We start from the raw sequence: 22,394 nt of genomic DNA, 5'->3' as shown, positions 1-22,394 counted from the left end.
CTCCCTTCCTCTCTGATATCAATAAAAATTTATTTTTTTAAAAAAGCATTCTAATATAAAAAGTAATATACCAGTTCCAGACTTTATAGCAATGACTAAAGGAAACTAAATACTGTCATGTCTTCCTTGGTTCTACACTCCTTCATGAGGATTACGTCTACGTACATGAGTATTTTCCTATGCATTTTAAAATTAACTCTTTCATATAAACAAACTATATTGCTCAAGTGAAAAATATAAGGAATAATAATAAAACAAATACAAGTACGCCCATTGCCCAGAATAAGTTAGTAAAGCATTAATAATACCTCTGAAGATGCTGTGTGCCCTCCTTTTATAAAGGCATACTTCAGGGGGAAAATCTATTTCCAGTTTGGAAGTTGAGTTTACAAACCAACTTTTACCGGTAGTATCACATATAAAATTTACAGTTAGAAAGAGAAAAAGGCTCTAGCTGAGTAGCTCAGTTGGTTAGAGTGTCGGACCAATAAACCAAGGTTGCGGGTTTGACCCCCGTCAGGACTCAACCAATAAATGCGTAAGTGGAAAAATGTAACCCCTCCCCCCTCTCTCAAATCAATAAATAAGAAATTTTTTAAAAAGGAAAGAAAAAAAAGCCACATGCTATTTATAATATTTACTCGATGTTATCAAATTTTCTCCTTGGTAAGGTCAGCAAGCCAGGAACCAAAATAAAATAATAAAAACCTGTAATTAGATACCTTAAACTTTTTAAGACTGCCCACATAAGGCTTGCCATAAACTTCATTCAACATATTTACATACTTTAGAATGTAATAGTCATATTCACTATTCTTCACTTTTAAGGATTACACGTGTTTATCAACTGCAAATGGTTAAGTTGTGGTTAAGTTGTACTTAGGACAGCGTTGTACTTAGAAATACATATATAGAAAAAACATACACATGCAAACTATACACAAAACTGAACTTCTGAGTTTGTTTTTAAACTACTTCTTCCATTTTTATTAGGAACCTAAACTAACCACCAATTTCCATGACTTTCCAGAAAAAGGTACTTTCAGCAATTTCCCAAAAATCTTTTTAAGAACACCATATAAAATACTTTCATAAAAGGTATTTTCAAGGAGTTAAAAACAGAGTATTACTAGGTATATTATGAAAATATAATAAAGTATTAATTACAGATATATAAAGGCTTTTTCCTTCACATATCATAAATGCTTAAAATAACCCAAGTACCATACCTTGCAATTTAGCATTATTTTCATCTGCTTTACAAAGCTTCAAGAGAGATACTGCATGATGTTCTAGCATTTGGACATCACTGGAAGACTGAACCACCACCAAAATAAGTATGCATGCATAATTATAAGCTACTGACTTCTTAGACTTGGAATCACTGAAACAAAATAAGATTTTAAAGTTTTTGGTACAAAAACAATTTTTCAGGAATAATTTTAAACATTTTTTTCTATTTAGTTTTAAAGAGACCAAGGAATTTTAGAATGAAACCTGAGTAATTTCCTGAAGATAAGAAATCAGATTTTAAATTTTACCTCCAATTCACCTAAAAACACTACTTAAAAAAGTATATAAACAAAGCATATCACAATGGGAGTGAAATTCTACTAAGAAATAAGATCATCATAACAATAATGAAATATTAACAAATATACTTCATTAGCAATGAAAGATTAGAAAGTAACACTTTAAAATGTTTGTCCACTCTGGATAAACAGGAACAAGTATGCTGAATCAATCTACTGCCATCATCATTCAGTCTTCCACTACAGAACTGATTAAGGTACAGCTCCAGTAGAAACCACTGCTGCCTGCTTTTCCCGAAAAGACCTGTCACTCAGAGAGTAATATCAAGACCCAGCTGCGAGGCCAGTTAGCTGGATGCCACTGCTTTGTGTGACACGAGCCAGGAAGAGCATGTTTCTCTGCTCATACGCTAAAACCTTCTGCCCTATTGGACAGGCCTTGAAAATGATCATCATTCTCAATTCACCACTCAGTCAAAGGACTTCTTAAACCAGAGCACCATGAATAGTTTAGAGGGCAGAAGACAGCAAGATAGTCCTCATTACTCTCAAGGTACATATTCCTGTGCTTGGGATTCTCTCCACACAAATTAGCAGGAACACTACAGCTGCAATCTTTGTCAGCACCACAGGAAGAAGCTGCTAAAAGATCCACTTCATTGTCACAGCCACTTTTTCTAATTTTTAGGTTACTGTCATTCTAACCCTTAAATTAATAAGTTATGTGTCATTCAACGCAATAGTTCTAGTTTTTACTTTCCAAGCAACACCTTCTAAACAACCTGCCCATTAACGATGTAGTTTTCCAATATAATAGAAAATTGAATAAGTAGGAAATTACCCTAAGGCTTCTTTGGAATAGTACTCCATTAAAGTGATAAGACTTTGGAGATTTTTCTCAAGACTAAAAACATGGCCAACAGCTGATCTTCCCACAGGATTAAAAGTAATCAAATAAAGGTTGTGAAGGGTTCCCAAGAGATCTGAGTGGTCAGTTTCTTCACTGGCTGTACAACGCTGAAAATGGTTGAACAGTTCTGTAATACACTGCAGTGTTTGTGTGGAGTCCTGTAGCCACAAGGCAAATGCATCATCAATAACACCATCAGACTGGAGGCCTTCCTCTTCATCTTGATCATAAAGGTGACATAAAGACCGGATCAACAAATTTGTTGCTTCATATTCTGACATAAAAAAAAGAAGACCCTTTTGTGACTGTGCAAGAAACTTTAAGACATCTTTTGTGGCTTGCAGCACACCAGGATGGGCACTTGTTACTGGAATTGACAGAAGCAAGGTAACCAACTCCAAGAAGTGGTGACTGTGAAGATACCTGTAGAAAAATTGGTATATATTAAGTCAGTGTGAAACGTTCATTTACTCAGTAGTCATTAGACAGGAGAGGTAAAAATTTTAATGGCCATAATCCTTATCCTCAGCAATATACTTTAACTAAAAACATAATGTGAGTAGCAAATTTTCCCTCCACGGGGCCAAAGAAACATGAAAGTTCTGTGAGGCTTTTTCCCTGATAGCATTCAACAGATGTTGAATAAATGTTGACAAGTTTTCTCTTTCCAGGATCAATCCTGACTTTAAATTCTGGTCCTTTTACCAGGCTATTTATCAAATGCTCCTTTTTCAGCATAGTCCTAATTTACCCATGGCACATCTGAATTAGTGTATCTAAGAAAATATAGAACATATACTATAAAAATTTGGATTTATTATAGGTAATTAGTACCTCTAAAGAAAAAAATGTCCAATTATCAATTTTTAGTATTTGACTAGCTAATACCACTATACATAGCACTCTTTTATCAAATCAAAGAATCATTTCTTAGCATACATAGTTGTAGTAGAAAAATTCCAAATTTACTCAGCAGCCCAAAATAGACCAAATTGCTACTGATACTGAGTATTTTCATTGTCCTAAAAATACTTTATCCTCCACCTATTCATGCCTTCCTCCCCACAACCCTTAGAAATCACTGATCTTTTTTACTGTCTCCAGTTTTGCCTCTCCCAGCATACATATAGTTAGAATCACACAGTATAAAACTGTCTCTTCAATAATATTATTGCTTAAATTTAGGCTTCTATTTTATAATAAACACCCTTAGTAGCATTACATAAAGGCAAACAGAATTCTCAAGAAGACAAAACTCCATAATTACTCTGCTCTAAGAACATCATGAACTACCTTATTCAGAAACCAGTTAACATGACAGGCCTTCGACTGCTTATTCTTAGAAAGGATTGCTTGCAAGATTGGCCTTTGGTTGGCTTCTGGGATTTGAATTTGGGGAGGGTTCCCACTGCCCAGCTGTTAGGAATACTCACTGTGCCTAAACTGTTTGTGCAAACAATATGTAATTTGAAGCCTTAGGGTAATTTCCTACTTATTCAATTTTCTATTATATTGGAAAACTACATCATTAATGGGCTAGTTGTTTAGAAGATGCTGCTTGGAACATAAGCTTTCCTTCGGGGAGTCTGGAATTCTGGTTCATGCTACATACTGGGTAGCTATTGCCCAGTAAGCTTGGATGCTGATATTCTAATGAGATTCCTCAGATGGCAACATTTCACATTTGTTGTCACAATTTTTTTCTGGGGAATTAATTGGGTCCTGTTTAATTCTACTGGCAGAGGACTCTGGAAGCTTACAACTGGTTCCCCAGGCTTCTCCCTATGTATTTTCTTCCTTTGTTGATTGTGCTTTGTATCTTTTTTCTGTAATAAATCATAGGTGTGAGTACAACACTGAGTCCTGTGAGTCCTAGCAAATTTTGGAGACCACAACACAGGACATTAGAGTACTGCCATCATTTCAAACGAACACTTCCAAAATGCAATTATTTCTCCTTTCAAAATTCATTCTCCCTCCGATTTACCAGTTTTTGTCAACAAAACCACCACAGTTCCAATAACTGTTCTTTTACAGATTCTCTTGATAGTTGCATAATATTTGTCTTTCCATTCCCTGTAAATGCCATTATTTAGGCCCAGTACTTAACACAACACCTAGAACCTAGAATCTTCAGACCAGTTTATCTAACCAGTAACCCCAATTTCTTTTCCACTGCAATACATCTTGCAACAAATAATCTTTGAACACAACTTTGATCATATCATATCGATATTCAAGATCTTTCCACATTCTAAAAACAAAATCTGAATTCTTTAATGTAGAATTTCAGACTCTTTATTTCCTAAAGTCTGATACCCAAACATACCTCCTTCAGTTATAGTGGAAAAAACAAGATTTAATAGGTCATTAATTACTAGTTTCTCCTGAGTGACTATTTGAAAATTTCCTATACTCACTACCCTCAGTCATCCTCAGTGCATGACTTTACCTCCCACTTTACTAAAAATAAAGTAACCAGTGAGAAGTGTCTTGGCTCCTTTACTATACTATAAATTTATATTTGTGTATTCATATATATATATTTTATTGATTTTTTTACAGAGAGGAAGGGAGAGAGATAGAGAGTTAGCACTTGGAGTGCGGGAAACGAGTTAAGTCGGCTCGCGTGAATTGCGCGTACTCCGCGGGAGCCGTCTTTAACTCGGTTCATATAGATTTGCGGTGGAGTGCGGGAAACGTGTAAACTCGGGCCGATTGTAACTGCGTATTACCAAATATTTGTTTGTAATCCACCCTTTTGGTGGATGGAACAAAACCAAAAGACAGAGCCATCTTATATTTTGGCGGGAAATTCACCCGCACTCCAAGTGTTAGAAACATCGATGAGAGAGAAACATCAATCAGCTGCCTCCTGCACATCTCACACTGGGGATGTGCCCGCAACCCAGGTACATGCCCTTGACCGGAATCGAACCTGGGACCCTTAGGTCCGCAGGCTGACGCTCTATCCACTGAGCCAAACCGGTTTTGGCTATATTTGTGTATTCATAAGGTTTCTTTTATCTTGTTCTAAGCCAAACCCCTACAATTGTACTCTTGGCCTCATACCAGATAACTGTTCTCACAAATATTATCTCTTATTCCTCCTTATAAGAACTCAAACTAAGGCAAGATCTGTTTCAGCTAAAAACAAGAATGGACAGGGCATAGACTTTAAGAGTGAACAAACACCCTATTTTGTGTTACTGCACTATTCCCCAAATCAAGGCAAATTCAATCAGATAAATCACAGATATAGGAAATAAAATAATAAAAATAGCATTTTTCCATTAGTTATAAAATTATTTACAGACAAAATGCCCCTAAAAAAGTCTCAAAAATTAAAAAGAAATTTAAAAAATCTACCGTGGGCAAAACTCTATCAACAGCTAACAAGAAAGTTAGATGGCAGAAACAAATGCTAATTAAGCCTTAAAGATATGTTTAACCAGGACTTTAAAGTTAGTAAAATATAAATTTAAGTTACAATATATTAGAGGAATAAAGGTAAAAAGAGGTTCATACAGAAAAGCTCTCCTTATGTCACCCATCCTCTTATACCACCTTTCTAAAAGCAACTCAGCAGTTTCTCATTTATTCTTGCTCATAGATGTGCTTATATAAGCATTGTTGTTGATAATTCTATATCTAACTTGAGTTGCTATTACTACTTTAAATGCTAACAAAATACAGTTCACCCACTGTAACATACTTCTCAGTCTCACAGCTATTTTGAAATATCAAGTATCCTTACACAGATATGCATTACATAGACATTTTTTTAAAAAATCAACCACATTTAATTGCCTCTAATCATCTGTGAAATCATTTCCCCAAACCAAAGCAGCCTTACCTAAAGAGAACAGGATATGGATCATCCCTCTCTGGAGGTCCAGTAATTCGCGCCATCGTTGGGAAAGACTTAACAGGAGGCTGGACCATTGTATGAGGTGCAGTTTCCATTAAATGGAAAACTTCTTCCAGGAGATTAATAAGCTTTTCTATTTCCCCTTCACTTATATTTGAGGATTCCAAAAGATCCATATCCATTGAAGCCTCTACCTCGTTTTCATATTCTGGGTTTGTTCTTTCAAGTCCAGTATCTGTGTCATGATCAGGTTCACTGTGGTTGTGAACAGATGAAGTCTTCTCTGCTAAATGGTCACCAAGTCTTTTAATCTCTGACAAGATTTCATAGAAATGGCACTTCTGAAGGATAGCTGAACCAGCAGTGACAACCCTCACAGTCTGATCCAAAAGTATGAGCTCCAGAAGTTTTTGATAGCCACTTTTTTCACTCTGTCTACCTCTTAAAAAAGCTTCCATTCCTTCTGTCATACTGATGACACTGTCCAAAGCTTTAAAAGCATTTAACTTAAGGGAAGATGAGACATGATCAGCAAACAGGAGCTCAAATAATCCATTGATCACTCCTGCTTGGAGCAGTGCCATGACTCCTTGAGCTCCACATTCTGCTAGTGAGGACACTAATTTGGTCCCAGCTTTGAGCTGTCGGACATTTAAGGCAATGGGTTGGCGAAGGGCTACTTGTAAATTTAAAGCTTGCATGGTCCAGTCTACCAACTGGTCAAAGGAGTCTTGTTTCGTGTTTTTCAATTGCAAATAACTTAATCCTTTTATTATTAAACTTGGAATTTCTTCTAAAGCCGTTACCCATTTTGCACCTCTGTCTTCCCGATATAAATCTAACAGTTCAGTTAACTTCACTGAGGCTTCTATTGCCCCAGAATTTTCTTTTTCTGGACCTTGATCCTTCATTCTACTGATTTCAATTTCGAAAGTCGTCTTGTATGGACAGCTGAAGTATAAAAGTGGCACAAGTTCCCTATCATATGGATCATATGTCATAGGAGGAACCGAAGCTAAGTCTTCTGCAGTGTATTCAACATCAAAGTTTGGATACTTAAATGTTTCACGTTCCAAGTCAGCAATTCCATCTTCATCACTGGAAATTTGTTCATAACCATCATCCCCTGAAAATTAGTTTGGATAATATTTAAATATTACATCATTGTTGTTTCATGGAAAAAAATCTAATTAATCAAAAACAGTTTATTTAATAGCATGGCAAAAATAAGAATGATTTCCTCAACAAAATTAACTTCTGCCCCAACATCTTAACAATTATCAACATTTATAATAATTATGAAGAAACTTCATAAGCAACGTCTTCTATTATCTCTGCTCAGCTTTACAACTAAATATGCTACCGGTATCTTTTCCTCACACACACACAAAAAATTAGAAATTAACTAGCCTTATTCTCTCACCTTCTCTACTAAAATGTCCTCTGATAAAGAAAACAGCCTATCTGAAATCTAACTACTATTTGCCAGTCAAATTACAATACATCTAAAAAAGGATTACTTGATGTTCTGGGAATGGGAAAAGCTAAAAAAGTATCACTCGCCCTGGCAGGTATGGTTCAGTTGGTTGGATACCATCCCATGCACCAAGAGGTTGTCGGTTCGATTCCTGATCAGGGAACATGCCCAGGTTGCAGATTCAAATCCTGGTAGGGGGTGTATAGGAGGCAGCCATTTGATGTTGCACTCTCACATTGATGTTTCTCTCTTTCCCTCTCTTTTCCTCTCTCTCTAAAAACCAATAAACTATTTTTTTTAAAAAAAGGCTCTTCTTTAAAAAGAAAGTATCACTCAACCTAATTATTTATACCTTGTAAAAGGGCCTCTGTGATGCTGAAATTAGCCTCACTCTCATGCAGAATAACTCCAATCTTCACTATTTTAGAAAAAAACAAGGCAGATTATCTGTCATTTTGCATAAATGCTTTAACATTATATGCCATTTCTTGGACAAATGAGGAGTCCAACAGCTTGAGTATCTTTCTGTTTTTGCTTCTAAAAAAAGCAAAGCCTAAAGTAGTCTTAGCATCATGCCATCACATATTTCTGTACTGAGATTCTTTTCTCCCTGAATTTCTAAAACTAATGTAACTTTTTGCTGAAATATCTAGGTGGCAGACATCTTTAGGAACTCCACCCATCTTACAACATTCCTTACTCTTAGTCACTATGTATTTGCTGCATGACCCTGCTTCCCTGATCAAAGCTGATGGTATCATCAAAGCGCAACTTATAGCGTAGCAAGCCAAACAAAATCTCTCTCCCAGGAAATTGGAAATGGAACCGAGATACAGCCAGGTAAACTGGTTGAATAAAAAGAGGAGATTAAAGCTGTGGGGTGAATAGAAAAACTAGTTGACAGAATATAAAATAACAATTTAAAGCAAAGAAAAGACGGAAATCCAACCTCTAGTCAAGTCTGGAAGCCCAGTTACATTCCAACCCTTGGGTTTCTTAAATGCCTATCTATAATAATAAAAGCATAATATGCAAATCGACCAAAGAGCCAAACAGCAGAACGACCGTCCAGACGCTATGGCTATGACAGGCACTGGCAACAGGCCAGCCAAGGTGGGTAGGATGTGATTGCTGGGGGGGGGGTTGGGGAGGGGGACTGCAATCGCTCCACAATCAGCCTGTAGAGGGAGGCTCAGGCCACTGGCCAGTGGGGTGATCAATCCGGGGGCTCTGCGATCACCCCAAAGAGGGAAGCCCAGGCCACCCTCTGCAGAGCAATCGATTGGAGGGCTCTGCAGAACCAGGGACCAGAGGTGTGTGGTAGCAGACGCAGACAGCGTCAGACCAAGGCAGTTGTGGGCAGGAGGCGGGGCCACGAGACAGCAGGAGTTGTGAGGGCCCTGGCAGCTGGGGCCGGGAGGCAGCCAGGGCTGCAAAGGCCTACCCTTGCACAAATTTCGTGCATCGGGCCTATAGTGTTTATTATAAATTCTTTTGCATAGCTCAAAGGTACATCAAATTAGCTTCTAGCACTTAAAACCAAAAAGTCCTAGCTGATATAACTCACCTTCTTCATCATCTTCACCTTCTTCCTCTTCATCTTCCTCTTCAGGAATACTGTCTACTGTTTGGCGATCATCCTCATCCTCATCCTCTTCTTCCTCTCCATCCACATCATCCTCATCATCATCTCCTTCTTCTTGCTGTTCCTCTTCTACTTCTCCTTCATCAGAATATTGACCTTCTTGGGGAACAGAATTCCGATCAGGAGAAATGGGCTCAAAGTAATCTTCTCTATGTGGAGCATCCTCTTCCTTGTCACCAGACACTGAAAAATTGATTTAAGGCACAGATTATTTTTTAAAATTTACTTTTCATTTACAACATACAATATTATTGTATTCGTCTCAGGTGTACAGCAGAGTGATTAGACGTTTATATACTTTAAAAAGTGATCACAGTGATAAGTCTAGTAACTATCTGACACCATGATACACAGTTATTCCAATAATACTCACTATATTCCCAATGCTGTACTTTATATCCCCATGACCAATTTATAACTGGCAATCTGTACTTCTTAATCCCTTTCACCTTCTTCACCCATTCTCCTAACCCCTTCCATCTGGCAACTATCAATTTGTTCTCTATAAGTTTATTTTGTTTCTTCATTTATTTCTTTTTAGATTCCACATATAAGTGAAATCATATGGTTTTGTTTTTTCCTCTGTCTGACTTAGCACAATACCCTTTACCTCCATCCATGTTGTTGCAAGTGGTAAGATTTCATTCTTTTTTTATGACTGAGTAATATTCCATTGTATATATTTATCTCTTCTTTATCCATTTGTCTAACAATGGTCACCTAGATTGCTTCCATATCTTGGCTACTGTAAATAATGCTGCAATAAACATGTGGGTGCATATATCTTTTCAAATTAGTGTTTTGGATTTTTTAGGATAAATACCCAGAAGTGGAATTATTGACTCAGATAGTTCTATTTTTAATTTCTGAGGAACCTCCATACTGTTTTGCATAGTGGCTGCACTAATTTATCTTCCCATCAACTATGCATTAAAGTTCTCTTTTCTCCACATCCTCACCAACACTTGTTGTTTGTTGATTTACTGATGATAGCTACTCTGGCAGGTGTGAGGTGATAGCTCATTGTGGTTTTAATTTGCATTTCCCTGGTGATTAATGTTGAGCATCTTTTCATATGTCTATTGGACATCTGTATGTCCTTTTTAAAAAAACATCTATTCAGGTCCTCAAGGCACAGATTATTTTAATAGTTTAAATAACATGAGGCAGCAGGATTGGAAACTGCAATTACTTAGTGACATTTTGAATGATTTAGCTTATACTTTTTATAAAAAACTTGTTTTTAAAAAATATTAAGAGTATATACTGTACAACTTTATATAGACAAAGTTAATCAAGTATAATATTTTATGTTCTAACACCATAAACTAGTTCTTTTCTTCTTATCTATTAAATATGAAGACCTTGCCCTAACCGGTTTGGCTCAGTGAATAGAGCGCTGGCCTGCGGACTGAAAGGTCCCAGGTTCAATTCCGGTCAAGGGCATGTACCTCGGTTGCGGGCACATCCCCAGTAGGAGGTGTGCAGGAGGCAGCTGATCGATGTTTCTCTCTCATCGATGTTTCTAACTCTCTATCCCTCTCCCTTCCTCTCTGTAAAAAATCAATAAAATATATTTATAAATAAATAAATAAATAAATAAATAAATAAATAAATATGAAGACCTTTATCTCTTCTACTATATAGTCCTTATTTTTACTGGTACTCTTTGTGCATAACACTATAACACATTAACACTTTATTTTCAAAGCAATGTTGTGACAGCTTTAAATGAATTAACTGATTTTTTTTTTTTTAAGTTCATATGCCAACAAAAAAATATGAAGGGGGAGGACCATTCATCAAGATTTTATTACTAGCATCTAATTTCTTTTCTTTAATCAAAAAGCACTATTAACATTAATCAAAAGGGTTAAAAAAAACTAGTACTGATTTTATTTGTACCTGGCAAAGGCATAGGATCATCTTCATCATCATCGGGTGGAGGGGGTCCTGGTGGAGTTCTTGGTCCCCTTGGCTGTGGTCTTGGAGGGCTTCCATTAAACTGATCTTCTTTCTCCCCATCAGCTAGAGTTTTATTAGAGACAGAAAAAGAACTTTCAAGTTATTGAAGTATAGAGAAATGAATGCATGACAAAAATACTACTCATGATTTGAGTTTTTCATCTTCAGGATTTATTGATCAACTTTTCTGTCCTGATGTCAAATAGAAATTTTGCTAATTTATATTAATGAAAGAGTTTCTGACTTTCCACATACCAAAATATAATGTGTATACTCTTGGACATTATCCCAGAGAAATTAACTTATTTTCTACAGGAAGGTGTACATGAATGTTCACAACAGCTTTATGTGCAACAATCAAAAACTGGAAACTACCTAAATATCCTTCAATGACCGACTGGTTAACTAGACTATAATACATTCATACAGCCCTAACTGGTTTGGCTCAGTGGATAGAGCGTCGGCCTGTGGACTGAAGGGTCCCAGGTTCAATTCTGGTCAAGGGCATGTACCTTGGTTGCTGGCACATACCCAGTAGGGAGTGTGCAGAAGACAGCTGATCGATGTTTCTCTCTCATCGATGTTTCTAAATCTCTATCCCTCTCCCTTCCTCTCTGTAAAAAAAAATCAATAAAACATATATTTTAAAAAAAGAATGATCTATTAATACATTCAACAAAGAGAATGAAGGGTACATATAATGGAATATGACTCAGCCACAAGAAACAATAAAATCTTGCTATCTGCAACAAAACAGATGCACCTGCGTACTGTGCTGAGTGAAATAAGTCCGACAGAGAAAGACAAATGCCATTTGGTTTCAGTTATATGTGGAATCTAAAAAATAAAATAAACAAGTAGACTCAGATACAGAGAACATTTTTACTTTTGCCAGATGGGAGGAGAATTGCAGAGATGGGTGAAAAAGGTGAAGGGATTAAGAAGTACAAACTGGCCCTAGTCAGTTTGGCTCAGTGGACAGAGCGTCAGCCTGCGGACTGAAGGGTCCCGGGTTCGATTCGGCCAAGGGCACATGCCTAGGTTGCAGGCTCAATCCCCCCCCCAGTAGGGGGCATGCAGGAGGCAGCCAATCAATGATTCTCTCTCATTATTGATGTTGCTCGCGCGCTCTCTCTCTCTCTCTCTCTCTCTCTCTCTCTCTCTCCCCCTCCCTCCCTCTCTGAAATAAAAAAAAAAGGGTCAGGGATGATTGTTCTATGTTTCCAAAAACTTAAAAGACAACCAAATGCTTGATTGGATTCTGGTTCTGGAAAAATAAGCAGCTTAAAAAAAAAAGAAGCTCAAACTGGCAGTTGCAGAATAATCATGGGGATGTAAAGTACAACATAGAGAATATAGTCAATAGTATTGAATTAACTATGTATAGTGTCAGATGGGTACAAGATTTATTAGGGTGATCACTTTGTGGGTTATATAAATAAATCACTGGCTTGTACACCTGGAACTAATAATATTACATGTCAGCTGTAATTGAAAAATAAAAAATTATTTTTTAAAATGAGTATCCCAAAAATATATACCAAATTTATTGCCTATTGTTCAATTCTTTCTTTTTAATGTTTTTATTGATTTTAGAGCAAGGAAGGGAGAGGGATAGAAAGGCAGAAACACCAACGAGAGAGAAACATCATTGATCAGCTGCCTCCTGCACACCCCCTACTGGGGATCAAGCCTGGAACCCAGGCATGTGCCTTGACCAGGTATCGAACCATGACCTCCTGGCTCAACCACTGAGCAACACCGGCCAGGCTTCTTCAATTCTTTTAGAGATAATTTTTACAGTAAACTATGAATAACCACTTGATTATATTATCATTTACATATTTACATTTTTAAAAATAATTTTTAGAAGCATTGTAGGAAAGTAGAGGAAGAAAATAAAATGTAACCAATATAAAAAGAAACTCTTATAGGAAAGAATGGGAAACTGATAAATACCTTGTCAAGTCTTAAGCAACGTTCAGAAGATAGAAGAGCTCTTTGTATTACCTTTTTCCTGCTATAATGAACATAAATGTCACTGACAAAAGCAAGTTTAAAGTTCTCACCATGTTTTGGATTCTTTTTCAAACTTGGTTGTGGTTGAGGAGGTGGTGGAGGTGGAGGTGGTGGTGGTGGAGAGTCTCTGTCATGACTTATCACTCTATCCACTGATCCATATATCGCCAGTGTCAGACAATTATACCAGCCTCTTAGCACCAAACCATCAGTATTCACCTGGTTTGTTAAGGGAAAATATCTTTCAAATTCATGTTTTAATATGCTAGAAGCAAATTGATATCAAATTACTTTGTGGTTCAACTAAAGTCCTTAAAAGTATGCTGAAAATGCAAAGGTCAATATTGGTGAAAATTCATCCAGAGGCACAGCTTTCATATGGCCCTCTAGTTACCATCTCTAACCCTGTCTCAAGGACATCACCAGTCCCACACCATATGTGAATCCTGTTCAAAAAGCGTAAGATTCCTAACTAAGGGATTAGAAATGAGAGTGAAATTAAGTGAGAGTTACTGCCAATTAATTAATTAAATTCCAATAGTTACAGGAGTCATGGAGGTGCACAAAAGTATAAATTGTGCTCAGCCTCAACATTTATAAAGTCCATAAAATTGTATAGCATTCTTTTTACATGCCCAACTCAAACATGCAGGTAATATTTTATGTAGCCATGTTGTACTTACAAAGCATTAAACGAATTGTTTTTGCTCTGTGGGTGGATGGGATTATTCATTAGACAACAAAGTCCTACAGCGTGACACATGACATGTCACCACGGTGTCTGTGTCACTAATCTGCTCACAAATGTCAAATGGGGTGAATGATTACCAAAGATTTGAAGACAATAAATTGAGGGAGGACATATATTTATATATGTTACATCCTTTATTTAAAATACATTAATATGCAAAACTTTCTCCTAAAATGATCAAAGACTTTATCAATGACATTAATCTTCAATACTCTTATAAAATAAAAATGACAATTTTTTCCAGAACTTATCTACATTAATTCCTCTATATTCACAATAACTATGAGAGGTAGTCAGAGCAAATATTATCAACAAATAAGAAAATCAGAGTGTTAGTAGAAAAACCTGGACTAGCTAGCCCCTGACTTCTGAGTTCCTGTTACACTCTACCATGTTAGGTAAAGATGAAGTAATAAGTGGTAATATAACCCCTTCTAGAGGTACAATAAGGAACAAATTATTATTCTCCTGGCTAACTCTAGCAAACTCCAGTAAAGGGAAACTGAGAACAAGAAAAAAGGCTTAAAGACTATGCCCACGGATTGACAGACTCTAAACAGAAATCCAATTAGAAGGAAGATAAAGAAATAAGGAAGGACATTTTTAGTCCAAACAGGGCACAGAGGATTAAACACCCATACCCCACCAAAAACAAACAGTGTGCTGAGTAATTTCAATTTAGATCACAATTATTTTTGCATTTAAGATCTTCCATGATTCAGATCTAGATGCTTCTAGAATGGCATTTTGTATATCAAGAAAAAAGGCATACTTTTGATATGAAAGGAAGAAATATGAAATATGTATTTTTTAGGAAACCTTAACTAAGGCACAATAGTGTTTAATATTTTTATTCTGCAAATAAGATGACCTATTTATCATCTTCTGAACTTACCCACCTAAATATAAGAAGGAAAGCACAGACACTGACCTCTTCCTGACTCAAATATAAAATTAGGAGAAAAAAGAGCTTTATAGGTCAAGAATGACATTACAATGTCTTTGCTCCATTTTAAAATAGTTTCTGGATACAAGAGGAAAGTAATGATGATATCCTACAAATAAGCTGACAATCTGCATCACTGGTTTACTTGGACCAAAAACTCTGAATGGAGGTGAAAACAAACAGTAACAAATTGAAAAATTATTTCCACAATTACCTTTGAGTTGGGTCTAAAGATGATAGACGTATTCTCATCATATTCCAGGCTGCCAAAAGAGTAGGAATAAATATATAGGCTCAAATACTGAACATTACAGTTTGTGAAGAAGTCTTCCTAGTTTCATATATTTTAATAAAACCATGCTAAATTTTAATTTAATAAACTACAAAGTTTGGGTTTTATTTACTCCCCCCAAAGTGTTTTGTGTGTGTGTGTGTGTGTGCGCGTGCGAGTATGTGTGTGTGTGTTTTAAGTATAAAATGAACCCTGTAGAGATTTCTAATATAATTGATTTGGGGTGAGTATATGTATCAGTATTTTTTAAAAATCCCCCAAGCAATTCTAATGTACAGCCAGAGTAAAGAACCATAGCATTATAGTCTTCAAAAAATTTACTATACTGGGACCAAAATTTAAAAAGGCACCTATTTTTATCAAATAGATACTGACATAAGAAAAACATTCTACAATATTAAAAATTAGCTGCTTCAGATGATCTAGCTTCCCATCATTAAAAGGTTAAATTATCAATATAATTTAATAATCAATGAAAGACTAAGTCTAAAAAAAACGGTTAATTCCCGATAAACATAGAAATGTTTCCTTTTTTTCCTGCCTTTTAAATTTTTTATTTTATAAATGAATTCTAAGTAAACCCATTTAATGGTCAATTATTTTGCAGAAATCAAAGCAACTAGTTTTAATAATACCTACATGTATTAAATAATCCAAAAAGGAATTACCTATTAACAAAATTCTCATTGGAATTTTAAATTATGCAGTAGTGATATAAAAAACAGACAAAACATTAGCTTTCAATATACTTACATAGTTTAATAAGAATCAAAAGGCAATCTTTTCCAAATTAGGTTATTATCAAATCATGATATGTATAAGAAATGAGTACACCCATAAAAAGCAAACAAAAGACGGCTAATGTTTCATACAGTTAAAATTTTATTTTGTAAATAAACTCAACATCTTTTTAGGAGCATGTCACTTCTTTAATATTGCCAACTGATAAAATTAAACCCTGGGTTCTGGAGTCTACCACCAAACATACCCTTCGTCTATCTAAAAAATGAAGAGGCTTGCTTACGAATTCATGAGTTTCTGGTGAAATTACCCAGTAGGTACATACCTTCCCAATCTATCGAAAACAGGGGCACTTGGTTTGCTTACATTGTTAAAGAATAAGTCTAACTGAAATGTGTGCGGAGATGTCTCCCTGTGAATAAAACAAAGTTGAAAATGTCAGCCTTTGCAATAAACAGTTCAAATTATAACCAAAAAAAAAGTAATTACAAATTTAAGATCAATTCTAGAATTAAGATATAATATTCCTAAGATTGAAATAACTCTTGAGGACTCCATGTTTGACATGAGCACCTCAAAGAGACGGTCTCCTGGCAAGGAACTGAAATGTCCTGCCAACAGGAGAGTTCAAAACAAATTCTCCAGCCCTCGGCAAATCTCTGGGCTCTGCAGCCAGGCCCATAGCTTAACCATAACCTCAAGAGGAAACTTGAGCCAACTATGCGACTTCCAGATTCCTGACCCTCAGAAATAGTGAGATAATAAATGTTTTACTGTTTTAGGCTGCTAAACTCATTTAATTTGTTATGCAGAAATAGATAACTAATAGACCGTTCTTAACCAAAAGCAATACAATTAGAGTAGACTGCAGGATACACCATCATTACTCCTTTCCCTTCTACAAATTCTCCCTTTATAGGAAAAGTAGGAAGAAAAGAAATTATAGAAACCATTAATTTTTATTTCCTTAAACATGGAAAAAAAGAGTCAATCATAATGATTTCTCAGCTTAAACATTAAACATTCTTGCTTTGTTTTGCATTTGTTTTACTTTTGAATGACCTGAAAATATGTGAAGATTTTATATCACAATTATGAAAACATGAGTCCTTAACTTGGAATCTGTACCATAACACTTACCACTAAGTAGCTGATTTAACTCCACATAATAGAAAATGAGCTATCACAGCATGCACATAATAAAATGTGGTATTGATACATAAGTTTAATACGTAGGCTATATGCTAAAAATCCATATAGTTATATTTATTATATATATATTCATGTTTCCACAACCAAACTTTAGTTTAGATCTCCAATTCATGTAATTAAAATCAAAAGATGAATATTCATATTACAAAGATCAAATTCCTGTTTTATATCAGTTGTTATAAAATTATCAGCAACTCCATGTTAGTGACCATGTGTTGCATTTTATTTCCAACAGAGCCTAAAAAAAGAGAAGCGCTGTGACTGGTTTGGCTCAGTGGATAGAGCGTCGGCCTGCGGACTGAAAGGTCCCGGGATCAATTCCAGTCAGGGGCATGTGCCTTGGTTGCGGGCACATCCCCAGTGGGAGGTGTGCAGGAGGCAGCTGATCGATGTTTCTGTCTCGTCGATGTTTCTAACTCTCTGTTCCTCTCCCTTCCTCTCTGTGAAAAATCAATAAAATATATTTAAAAAATAATAATAAATAAAATAAAAAATAAAAAATAAAAAAAGAGAAGCTTCAAATAACAACTTGCTAAGTACAACTAATGGCTAATGTGAAGCTACATATTTTTAAAAAGACATATGTACCAGGCTAAGAAGATTGTCAATAAGTCAGGAAAACTATTATTAAAATAGTATTAAAAAGTGTAATTACATAATAAAAATATATTTCTAAATATTCAGATTAATTCTTATTTATTTTCAAGGAAAAAGATTAAAAATACTTCATCTACTACATTATGCCACCCTAGAATATTTTGGGAAATTACTATAAAACTATTTCCACTAATTTAAAGGAAAATGAATAAATAAGAAAAATTTTAAACTAATACTTAGGCCAAGTAATTACTCTTTTTAAGTTTATAATGATATATGAATTATACAGAAAACCTAGAGTCAATTTACAATGCAACATAAAGATTTAGGATTTATTCTGTTGATATTTTTACTTATAAAATATTATCTTAAAATTTTGCATTTAAAAATATGCTTCCTTTGATATAGGACCAAGACCTTTGCTTTTAACTATGACAAGGAATACAAAGATCTTATAGTAAAATTTATTATTGACTTGTCTTTAACAAGTGTTTCTAAAACGTTATATTGAACTTTCAGAGCAACAGTTCTTCTTCACAATTAAAATGCTTTTGTTCATATAACATTTAACTAAATTACATAATTCAAATAGCAAAGACAATTGGTATGAAGAGCTTTGGGAACAAACACAACTGAGGCTTCGGAAGCATATAACTCTACTGGCAGAAGCTGAGCATGCAGAAGTTTTATAATCATTAATAAATGTTGAAATTTATTAAAAGCTTTTGCTGCATTTATCAAGATCACTATTAAAGAGTTCTATTTAGTCAATACAGTGAGTTACATTGACAGAATTTCTGAAGCTAAATAAATCATCCTTACTTGATCCAATATTTGTAACATACTGATGGATTTAGTTATATATACTAGAGGCCTGGTGCACGAAATTTGTGCACTGGGGGGGAGGGAGTGTCCCTCAGCCCAGCCTGCACCCTCTCCAATCTGGGACCCCTCAGGGGATCGGGCCTAAACCGGCATTCGGACATCCCTATCACAATCCGGGACTGCTGGCTCCCAACCGCTCGCCTGCCTGATTGCCCCTAACCGCTTCTGCCTGCCAGCCCGATCACCCCCTAACCACTCCCTGCCGGCCCGATCACCCCCAACTGCCCTCCCCTGCCGGCCAGGTCGCCCCCAACTGCCTTTCCCTGCTGGCCTGGTCACCCCTAACTGCCCTTCCCTGCCGGCCTGGTCACCCCTAACTGCCCTCCCCTGCTGGCCATCTTGTGGCTGTGGGCGCTGCCATCTTTGAGGGCGTGGCAGTCAATAAGCATATTCCCTCCTTATTGGCTGTGGGCACCGCCATCTTTGAGGGCTGGGCAGTCAATTAGCATATTCCCTCTTTATTAGATAGGATGTTGTTTAGGATTTTTACATATTGTTCATAAGTAAAATGGACTTATAGTTACCTTTCCTTTTGCTGTCTTTATCTGGCTTAAGGTAATACCAGCCTAATAAAATGAGTTAGGAAGTTTCCCCCTCTCTTTTTTCTAAAACTTATAATAAAACATTAATTTTCTTTCCTTGAGAAAAAAAAAAAAAGAATGTTTCTACCGAAATCTATATAATTTTTTAAACCAATGTCACCCTAATAAATTCAATAATTTTTTAAAAAAATACATAAATTACCAAAAAAAAATATTACTAGGAAAACCTTTAGTCAAAAATACTTTTAAAAGGAAAGCTAACTTACCCGTATGCTCTATTGTCAGGCAGGTTGCTATGGGCTCTTACTCCTGGGGGTATGACTCGGACTTCATTGATATAAACCACACATGGAAAACGAACCACATCTATATGAGAACTTTGCTTTAAAAAGGGGAGGGGAAGGACATACTGTAAGTAAAACACTGTCTAAGTCAAAATTTACTCATCTTCAAAAAAAATTATTCATCTTCAATTTGTTTCATTCAGAATGTCACAAATAATCTTAAAATAAACTCCTTATCATTAAAACATTGCTATTATATTACTTATAATACTATATAAATCATTCTTTTTTAAAATAGCTGATGATAAAATGTACCTAGTTAAATCTTTCCATTTGTATAATAACATTTTCTACAGCGTATTTTCCTCCCTGATGTTTTGCTTAGGCCAATACAGACCTACAATCCCTTATTGGAAACCTCTGAAGTCAGATACCTTTTAGAATCCTGACTTTTTTCAGATCTTTAAAAAGCTAATATGATACAAATACTGCTTATTATTTAATACCCACAGTGGCTTCTGGGACAGTACCTTTTCATCAAAACATTAATATTTCTGCAGTTACATATATAAACATTCACACTAAATAAAGATTCGAACTAGCATCATGTCAGTTCAGATCAGATTACATGCTCAAATGAATTCAGGGCAGATTTTTCTAGCATTTAATAATTTCTGAATTATAAGGGATTGTGGATCTGTATTAAAATTAGCTTAATCTCTTAAACGTAACACACTAACTACTATCAAGGCACAGAATAGTTGAGGCAAACCCTCTCTGAAATTTAAAAAAGAAAAAATTACACAAACTAAGTTTATCATAATAAAAGAAATGGATAGCATAAATTTAGTATATACTTATTTCTTTCTATCATTTGACATAAGATCAAACAAATGAAGCTCTTATAATCAATAATTTTAAAAGAAAGTTTCACACTGGTTTTGGACTATTTTACATCAATTTTTCTTAGGAGTTCAGTCAGTCATCATTACCTAGTGGTCAAAGTTCATAATGAGAAGAATGGTTCACATTATTTGCATCTAGAAAGACCGAGTCTTCAGTCTCTCTTGAAGCTGCAAAGAATATTATGCATATCAACAGACCAAAATATTGTTCAAGTTTGTCTTTCCTAATATGTGACAGAGGGATGGCATCCCAATTTTGCAATTTAAACTCAGAGATTATAATTAAATATATAGGGCATAGAAATCTTAATATGTTTATTAAAATGCATTAACTCTCAAAGATATAATGTCATATATCCAGTCCGTCATTGACCAAAATGTTGTTATGCAACATGACTGTACATAGAAGCTCCTTTACTGACATGGTTATACATTCTCATTAATATTTTACAAAAGAAGCTTAGAACAAAAGTTTATCAATTCTATCCTCCTCTACCCTGCCTGCCACTAATTAATGAATGGTATTAGTAGTAGTTAGGGTATAGACACTATGGACCTACAAAAATGAACTTAAGCTTTTTACAGCCTTTCAAAATCTATTTTGTTTATAAATAGAAAATTTTCTGTATTAGATGCTATGACTTTTATTCAATAATTATTTCTAAACATTTATTAAATGTCTATTATGTCTCAAATTATACTAGGTCCTGTGGATACAAAGGCAAGACAACCTCTGCCATTAAGGAACAACCTATTGTGGTAGACAAATAACTTACTAAGATACAGACTCACACAGGAAACTATGAAAATTCCGAGGGGTACTTACCTAACTCAGATTTGGGGGAGGGGGGTAAGTTTTCCCAAAAGAAGTAGAACCTGAGCTAATTAATTCTTCAAGGAAACAATCTCTTACACTGATGTCAACTTTATCAGTGTAAGAGAAGGAAGATCTTTCCAGGCAAAGGAAGAAGTATGCACAAAAGGAAAGCAAATAAGAATGTGGAAGGGTCAAGTAACTGCAAGCATAATTCATCATGGCTACAAGGCAAAACAGGGGAGGAAAGTAGGACAGAATAGCTAAGTATAATCAACATAATTACAAGAAATAAAATTTTATCTGCTGCCAAAAGTCAACTCCAAATCCATTATCTCCATCTAGGACCTCCCTCCTGAGCCCCAGACCACTATATCCAACTGCCAACTGGAAATTTCCTCGTAAATGTCCCTCTAGAACAGCGGTTCTCAACCTTCCTAATGCCGAGACCCTTTAATACAGTTCCTCATGTTGTGGTGACCCCCAACCATAAAATTATTTTCGTTGCTACTTCATAACTGTCATGTTGCTACTGTTATGAATCATAATGTAAATATCTGATATGCAGGATGTATTTTCCTTCTTACAAACTGAACATAATTAAAGCATAGTGATTAATCACAAAAACAATATGTAATTATATATGTGTTTTCTGATGGTCTTAGGCGACCCCTGTGAAACCCCCAAAGGCAGGGTCTCAAACTTTTTAAACAGGGGCAGTTCACTGTCCCTCAGACCGTTGGAGGGCCGGACTATAGTTTAAAAAAAAACTATGAACAAATTCCTATGCACACAGTGGCGGCAAAAACACCCGGCGGGCCGGATAAATGTTTTCAGCGGGCCGCATGTGGCCCGCGGGCCGTAGTTTGAGGACCCCTGCCCAAAGGGGTCGCGACTCACAGGTTGAGAACCGCTGCTCTAGAATCTTCCCACACTCCTCTGTCACGCCTTTCAGATGTCAACTTTATCTTGAAAGATGAGCCAGATCAAGTCTAGATAGGTGCCT

At 35.8% G+C, this 22,394-nt stretch overlaps 1 protein-coding gene across 6 annotated transcripts in view; it reads right to left on the bottom strand.

The window, feature by feature from the left end:
• VIRMA (vir like m6A methyltransferase associated) overlaps positions 1 to 22,394 on the bottom strand; it is a 49,990-nt gene that overhangs the window by 24,204 nt on the left and 3,392 nt on the right. For 2 of the 6 annotated variants that reach the window (XM_014447527.2, XM_023746395.1), the window contains exons 2-10: positions 19,652 to 19,767; positions 16,475 to 16,561; positions 15,331 to 15,379; positions 13,470 to 13,638; positions 11,341 to 11,463; positions 9,358 to 9,618; positions 6,299 to 7,439; positions 2,374 to 2,865; positions 1,230 to 1,384 (exon numbers count right to left, since the gene is read on the bottom strand). In XM_014447527.2, the coding sequence (XP_014303013.1) occupies positions 1,230 to 1,384; positions 2,374 to 2,865; positions 6,299 to 7,439; positions 9,358 to 9,618; positions 11,341 to 11,463; positions 13,470 to 13,638; positions 15,331 to 15,379; positions 16,475 to 16,561; positions 19,652 to 19,767 (2,593 nt within the window). Of the gene's footprint in view, positions 1 to 1,229; positions 1,385 to 2,373; positions 2,866 to 6,298; positions 7,440 to 9,357; positions 9,619 to 11,340; positions 11,464 to 13,469; positions 13,639 to 15,330; positions 15,380 to 16,474; positions 16,562 to 19,651; positions 19,768 to 20,661; positions 20,743 to 22,394 lie in introns of all 6 variants that reach the window. The other 4 variants (XM_023746394.1, XM_023746397.1, XM_023746399.1 and 1 more) reach the window with 4 other exon arrangements.

This window comes from Myotis lucifugus, unplaced genomic scaffold (genome assembly GCF_000147115.1).
Source record: "Myotis lucifugus unplaced genomic scaffold, Myoluc2.0 scaffold_673, whole genome shotgun sequence".
Lineage (NCBI taxonomy): Eukaryota > Metazoa > Chordata > Mammalia > Chiroptera > Vespertilionidae > Myotis > Myotis lucifugus.
The sequence above is the reverse complement of the archived record's forward strand: the minus strand, read 5'-3'. Positions and strand labels throughout refer to the sequence as shown.